Source organism: Pelecanus crispus, chromosome 23, assembly GCF_030463565.1.
Source record: "Pelecanus crispus isolate bPelCri1 chromosome 23, bPelCri1.pri, whole genome shotgun sequence".
In the NCBI taxonomy this organism is placed as follows: Eukaryota; Metazoa; Chordata; class Aves; order Pelecaniformes; family Pelecanidae; genus Pelecanus; species Pelecanus crispus.
In genome coordinates this window covers 162,005-168,737 of record NC_134665.1, presented here as the reverse complement: position 1 = coordinate 168,737, position 6,733 = coordinate 162,005, and the positions used below count along the sequence as shown (strand labels likewise).

At 47.2% G+C, this 6,733-nt stretch overlaps 1 protein-coding gene across 1 annotated transcript; it reads right to left on the bottom strand.

Moving 5' to 3' along the window:
- Window positions 1-616: 616 nt before the first annotated feature.
- Window positions 617-4,468, bottom strand: LOC142595887 (E3 ubiquitin-protein ligase RBBP6-like). The gene is made up of 3 exons (XM_075724737.1): window positions 4,303-4,468; window positions 2,366-2,465; window positions 617-674 (listed from the first exon to the last, which is right to left on the bottom strand). Exons 1-3 carry the CDS (start codon window positions 4,466-4,468, stop codon window positions 617-619), a joined length of 324 nt encoding a protein of 107 aa, XP_075580852.1.
- Window positions 4,469-6,733: the final 2,265 nt, after the last annotated feature.

Below are 6,733 nucleotides of genomic sequence, written 5' to 3'. Positions count from 1 at the left end.
GGGGTTTAGGTATTTCCATTTGCAGACAAACTATTCAACTAAACTGCTTCATCCGAGAAAGTGGAAAGATCAAATGCAGAACTTGACAATAGCACTTTGTGTAGCAACGATGTTTAAATTCACAGCAAGCTATGAAAGACATTTATGCACTCAGAGGGGCCCAAGCAATATCACTTCAATCATTCAGTTTTAGGAACAAATACCCAGTATTTAAGGACATGGAAAGGAATCATTTAGCTGCACAGAACTGTCCTCAAAATGTATGGGATATGTGACTTATCATATTTGTTTGAACCCCCAAATCAGAACTAAGGAACAGTACCAAGCTGAACAATAATGGATTTTCAAAAAACATTAGGCAAAAAAAAAAGACTTTCAATACAAAAGCTAAGTAATACAATGTGAAAATGGCAAAAAATGCACTCCAGACAATTTGTGTTGCAAGGAACAAAAGCACACAACAACCGATACAAACATACACACTACGATGCTGAATCAAATACATTCTATTTACAACATATACTATGTTCTACTGGAAAACAGATTAAGTTACTGTTTGGAAAATTTATACCAGGCTACATTGTGTAGAATTAAGTGCAGTGTGCAGAAAAAAGTGTCAGATTGTGTTTTTACGTACTGGTTTTGATGGTCCACTCACTGGCTCCGTTCGACTTCTGGAAGAGAAATGGAGGTGATCAGAACTTAAAATAGAGCCCGTACCTCCTGAAGATGAGGAAGTACAAGGAAATACTTGTAGATTACCACACAGTGGTTTCTTCGTGCATTTCCCTTCAAGAACAAACTGCAAGGCGAGTAACACATTTTCAAGGCCTCTCCACCATCACAGCATGCATTCATCATTCCCAAACATTAACCACTCTACCAGCAGTTTCTGCAATGTTTCCAGCTGGAGGAATCAAAAGCTAATCTGCACGGCTAATTTTCAACGTTACAACAGCAGTGCCATTCTTTCCTTGTCCCCACACACAGGGATTTAGTTGAGCTTTGATGCCAGCAGCATCTGTCCTCTCACTTTAGGGCAGCATTACAATACCAGGAGAGGGTGCCACCCAACCAGAAACGGAGGATGCATTCACAAGGCAGCACTGAGCATCCATCCTTCAATTAACCCCCAAAACAAGGCCACGTTTATAAGCACAACGCTGTGGCGTCCAGAATTACTCAGTAGTGCCTGAAAGCACTGCAACAACTGCTGCAGTAATGTGCCCAAAGTTTACATGCAGAGCCACACAAATTCAGGGTTTTTTTGCTTGCAAGTGCTTCATGGGCACCAGGATGCTGCTGTACTGTCTGTTCGAGACACACTGTAACTCATCAGTATACTTTATTTATGGGGAACCCACATCAGAAGGACATGGCAAAACCACAAGCTAATAACACCTACTAACTGTGGTGGAGAGGTCTATCTTTAAGAAGGCTGGAAAACGTGACCATTCAAACAGTGCTAATGCAGCTGATACACAACTGGACTGTGTGAATACAGAAATGACAGCAATGATGCTGTAGGCAGGATGGCATTTGAGTGGCTGTCATTTTAATCAATACACCCAGTTATCTGCCCTCCTTAAATCTTGGGAATACAGAACTAAAACCTGGAGCACAGATGTCAGCTTAGGGTAAAAACAGATGTAGAAAGAGAACTAGCAACAGTTGGCAATGTGCTAAACTGCTTCCTGCGTTTCAGGTTTGGAAAGGATTAACTATTCTTTCACTCTACTCGCACTAAAGGCAATACACTTTGGGACAGTGTTCTTTTTCTCTTGCCTGAAACGGACGCTGTCTTTAGGAAACTGATACAAATCCCTTATGAATGGAACTTCTTGTTTGCATGGTTCGCCAGCTGGCAACCCTTGCTCTTTCCTCTACAGCTAGGATGCAAAACCCCAGACCTGGGGCATAAGAATACCTGCCATATCCCACCCTCCCTCCCCCAAAGGCAAGAAAGAGTCAAACCCCAACAATCAGACTCTTCTGACATGGGAACAAATTCCGAGTTCACACTACAATGCCTATCTCTCTTCACTATAAAAGCAATAGAAGCAAGAAGATTTAATAATGACCACTCAGGTAGAGGAAACAGCACCTACAACTTGGGTCTCAGCAAAATCAAGCCCAAGAAGAAGCCCAAGAGAATCATCTTAAAAGTTACCATTGCTCCAGTTCAAACCCCATGTCCCAGTCGACTTTGGGACAGATACATTACAATCTACCTCATGACAACCAAAATTAACAGCACCTTTAACAACAAAGATGCAATCGGAATGCCTCTGTAAACTAATATCCACAAAACCAGCTAACACACTGAAAGCCCTAACAAAGGGTACAATGCTGTATGGATACTTACACAACATAGGTTTTGCTGGTGCCTTTGACTCCTCCAGCAGGGATTCTTCGAACGATCACTGATGAGTTCTTTGGAATCAGCGCATTAGCATCTGTGTATTCTGAAAACAACACAAATACAGAACAAAACAGTATTCAGTTTGTAAGAATGTCTATTACTACGTAATGACATAGCACTTCAGGCAATCCCTTCACAGGGATGAAAGCAAAGCTTTCTATGTAACACTGCACTTTTATCGTCTCAACACACTAACGGGACATTCCTAGAAGTCTTCAGGTTTGATAATCACACACAAGCAGCAAAATCTTTTCCATTCATTTAAAACAGTTTGAATGCCAGCAGCACACTGGTCTCCAAGGTCACTCAGGACTGACAGAACACAGAAGACAGCCTGCCATCTGCACTAAGACCAGGTCAGGTCCCAGCTGGGGTTTGTTGTTTGGTTGTTGGTTTGTTGTCTCTTGCCTGAGAAGCAGAATAGCACATGCTCCAAGGGGTTGGAGTCAGAATGTTACAGGGCAGGAAAGAGCACTCAGGAATCCTGAGCTCTGCAGTTCACAGTTCTTCCACAACATTGTGAGAACATCCATTCTAAAAGACAGGTCAAGAAGTTCAGATCAAATTAAGAGGAGGCGGCAAGTTGAAATGCATCATTCCTGAGTGCAGGCTTTTTGAAGGGAATTCTGCCTTTATAGAACATGCCTCTAGAGGAAGCATGGAAGAGGACACCCCTGCCCCCCCGACATTTAAAATAGGTCTCAACCATCCAGTTTGCCTTTCCAGATCTTCAAAAGAGTCCATCATATCATTTTTTTCCACTGACATTTAAAATCATGTTTACTTCTAGTGAGTTTAAGCATCTACATCTGATGAATAAAAACTGAAATTCATGGTTATGCATTTCAAGCAAAAATACTCAAAACGTTTCTTCTCCTGGGGATAAGAATTGGGCTCCATCACATTTAGGACCATCCATCAGTCTGGTTTTAAGGCTCTGTTTGACACAGACCCAACCATTCCAGTAGTGACGCCAGCCAGTTGGCCACTCAGCCTGCTGGCATGTGTGAAGCTGACAGTACCTTAGCAACCCAAGACAACATTCACAGACCCTTCTGCAGCAAAGCCCTTCAGGCAAAGTAGCCATTTTTCAAAAGCTCTTGACAATTTCATTCAACAGTAGTAGAAAAATACAAGACTCCTGAAATGGATCTCTACCTACGCGTGCCATGCAATCCAATGGCATTCCTAGGACCCCTAACAGTGTGCTCTTAAGTCTCTTCACAGACATTCTCCTGAACACAGTTTAAATATCTTGTCGTGGTTTAACCCCAGTTGGCAACTAAGCACCACACAGCCACTTGCTCACCCTCCCCCCACACCCCGTGGGGATGGGGGAGAGAATTGGGGGGGAAAAAAGGTAAAAACCATGGGTTGAGATAACGGCAGTTTAATAGGACAGCAGAGGAAGAGAAATAGTAATACCGCTTCTACTAATGATAAAAGAACATACAAAGCACAAAGTGATGCACAACGCAGTTGCTCACCACCTGACGACCGATGCCCAGCCCGTCCCCGAGCAGCGATCGCTGCCCCCCAGCCAACTCCCCCCACTTTCTATACTGAGCATGACGCCCTATGGTATGGAACAGCCCTCCGGCCAGTTTGGGTCAGCTCTCCCGGCTCTGCCCCCTCACAGCTTCTTCTGCACCTGGCAGAGCATGGGAAGCGGAAAAGTCCCTGACTGCCACAAACACTCCTGAGCAACAACTACAACATCAGTGTGCTATCAACATTATTCTCATGCTAAATCCAAACCACAGCACCACACCAGCTACTAGGGAGAAAACCAACTCTGGCCCAGACAAAACCAGGACACATCTGCAGATAAACAGGCAGCTTTAGGTGCCCAAGGCCCCGCGCCCACCACCCCCACGCACCTTCGCTGGTCTGGGCGTTGCTGATCTGCAGGTCGCAGTTGGCCGCCTTCAGCTTCTCGCGGCCCATGATCTGGCGCTTGAGGTCGCAGAGGGGGATGTGGAGGCCGCTGAAGGTGACCGTATCATAGCTCAGCTGGGAGGAGAACTTGTAGTGGACGCACGACATGCTCCTCCTCGCAGCCCGGCTGGGCGGCCACACGATGGGGAGAGGCCCCCGCGGCCCCGGCTCCTCCTCTGCTCCCTCTCTCGCACGCAGCGCTCCCAGGCCCGACCGCTCGCTACGGCCACTCGGGCGCCCGGCCTCAGCGTTCCGCCCAGGGCTTTCCTGGACGACAAGTGCACGGGCTGCCGCCAGCGCCTCACCTCACCCAGCGCATTATGACAAAAGGCGCGCGTCATGGGGGCACGGCGGCCCCGCCCTCTTCCTCCTAACCCCGAGCTCTCCCTAAAGGCAATCGCCATTCCTCCACACATTCCTCCAAACCTTCCCATCTACCACATCCACTGAGCGGGCAAGGGAGATTCTCCAGAAGCCCTTACGTGAAACCCATTCAAATAAGCCATCACGCTGGCCATTTCTTCCTGGAGGGAGTTCATCCGGCCCTGCACGCTGCCAGACAACGTGGATGTTCGCAGAGAGATTCACTTGCTGTTCTGCAGGAAGCCACAATCAAACTAAAGGTAATGGTACTTGGCTGCCACTACGGGCCTAGAGGATCCTGATGCTCTGAGCCATCTCCTCTGGGTCCCAGCCTTACTGGTTTACCTGAACAGCCCAATCCGGCACATGCTAACCCTTGCACAGGAAATCATTTGCATCATTCAGACTCCTTTGAAGATCAGACTGCCCTATTTGCACAAGCACTAGGGCCATATTGGATAGGTGAAGAAAGGGCATTTCAGGATTTACCCTCCATCTGAGGTGAAAAGGGGATTCTAAGTGCATTAATACCTCCCACACAGGTTAGAACCAGCATCTCTTCTGCCTCTGGAGCTCCCAGCTACTGATAGCTACGGGAAAAAGTGTTACAGCCCTCTGATGGCACGTGGCACTACGTTCCCCCTGTCTGTAACAGCTTTTATCCCACGCTTAGGGGTTGCAAAACTAGAGCGAGCTACTGCAAATGTGTCAAGAGAACTAGAAAAAGCCATTAATGAAACCGCAGGGAGTATTACAGCCCTACAGGAAGAAATCAACTTATCACCACAAATGGTAACACAGAATCGATTAGCCCGAGACCACCTTTTAGCAGCACAGGACAGAGTGCCCAGTGGAATGAGCTCATTTCCCTGCTCTCTCCAACCCACAAACCCTTTAAAACCCCCACTGTCAGCATGTCGTTTTTCTCACATTGACACAAGAAAAGGGCATGTGGAAAGCTGCTTCTAAACGGGGAATCCCTTCATCTATCACCGACTCCCAGGCACCCAACCAACCACGTTGTGATGACCCCATCACAGAGAATTAACAGGAGGACAAACAGGAGGAGGAGAACAAGAAGGAAGACAAACAGGATGAACTGATGGACAGCAGGAGGAGGAGGAAGGGGATGAAGGGGACGAGGAACACAGAAGGAGAATGAGAACAAGGAGGAACAAGACACAGAACAGGAGGAGGAGGACAAACATGAGGAGGAGTGAGAGGAGGAGAAAGAAGAGGTGGAGGAGGAACACGAGGAACAGTCAGAAGAGGAACAGGTGGCACCAGGAGCAGGAGGAAGAATAGGAAGAGAAGAAGGAGGAGCAGGAGGAGGAGCAGAAGATAGGGGAACTAGACACAAAACAGGAGGAGGAGGAGGACAAACATGAGAAAGAAGAGGAAAAAAGAGGAGGAAGAGGAGAAGGATGAGAAGGAGGGGGTAGAGGGGCAGGAAGAGGAGGAGGAGGAAGGAAAAGGAGAAGGAGAATGAAGAGGAATGGGACGATGATGAGGAGGAAGATGAAGAGAAGGAAGAGGAGGATGACATACAGGATGAACAGACGAACAGAACAAAGAGGAGGCAGTGGAGGAGGTGGGGGAGAAAGAGAAGAAGAAGGAGGAGAAACAAGAAGAAGAAGGTGAGCAAGAGGATGAAAAAGAGAATAAGGACATTTAACAGGAGAAGGAGGATTAGGATGAAGTTGTGGAGGAGGAGTGGGAGGAAGGGGGAGGAAGAGGAGGAGGATGAGGACAACTACAGCAATGACAAACAGGAGGACAGAGAGGAGGAGGAGAAGAAGGGTAAAAGGATGACAATGAAGAGGAGTAGGAACAGGAGGTGGAGGAAGACGATCGGGAGGAGGAAGAGGGGGAGGAGAGGAGGAAGTACTGCGAGCTAAATGTTGCAAGGCACACATACAGCAACGTACAATGAGAGATTGCAAATAAACGTACTTGGTAACAAGTCCCCATGGTCACCTTTGCTCCCTTTTTCCCTTCCAGGTGACACCA

Excerpts from the sequence above, each read along its gene's own strand:
- LOC142595887 (XM_075724737.1), bottom strand. The coding sequence starts at position 4,468 with ATGTCGTGCGTCCACTACAAGTTCTCCTCCCAGCTGAGCTATGATACG. Across the intron at positions 2,466-4,302 it reads CAACGCCCAGACCAGCGAAG|AATACACAGATGCTAATGCG; the intron begins GTGCGTGGGGGT and ends TGTTGTTTTCAG. Across the intron at positions 675-2,365 it reads ACCAGCAAAACCTATGTTGT|AAGTCGAACGGAGCCAGTGA; the intron begins GTAAGTATCCAT and ends TTTCTCTTCCAG.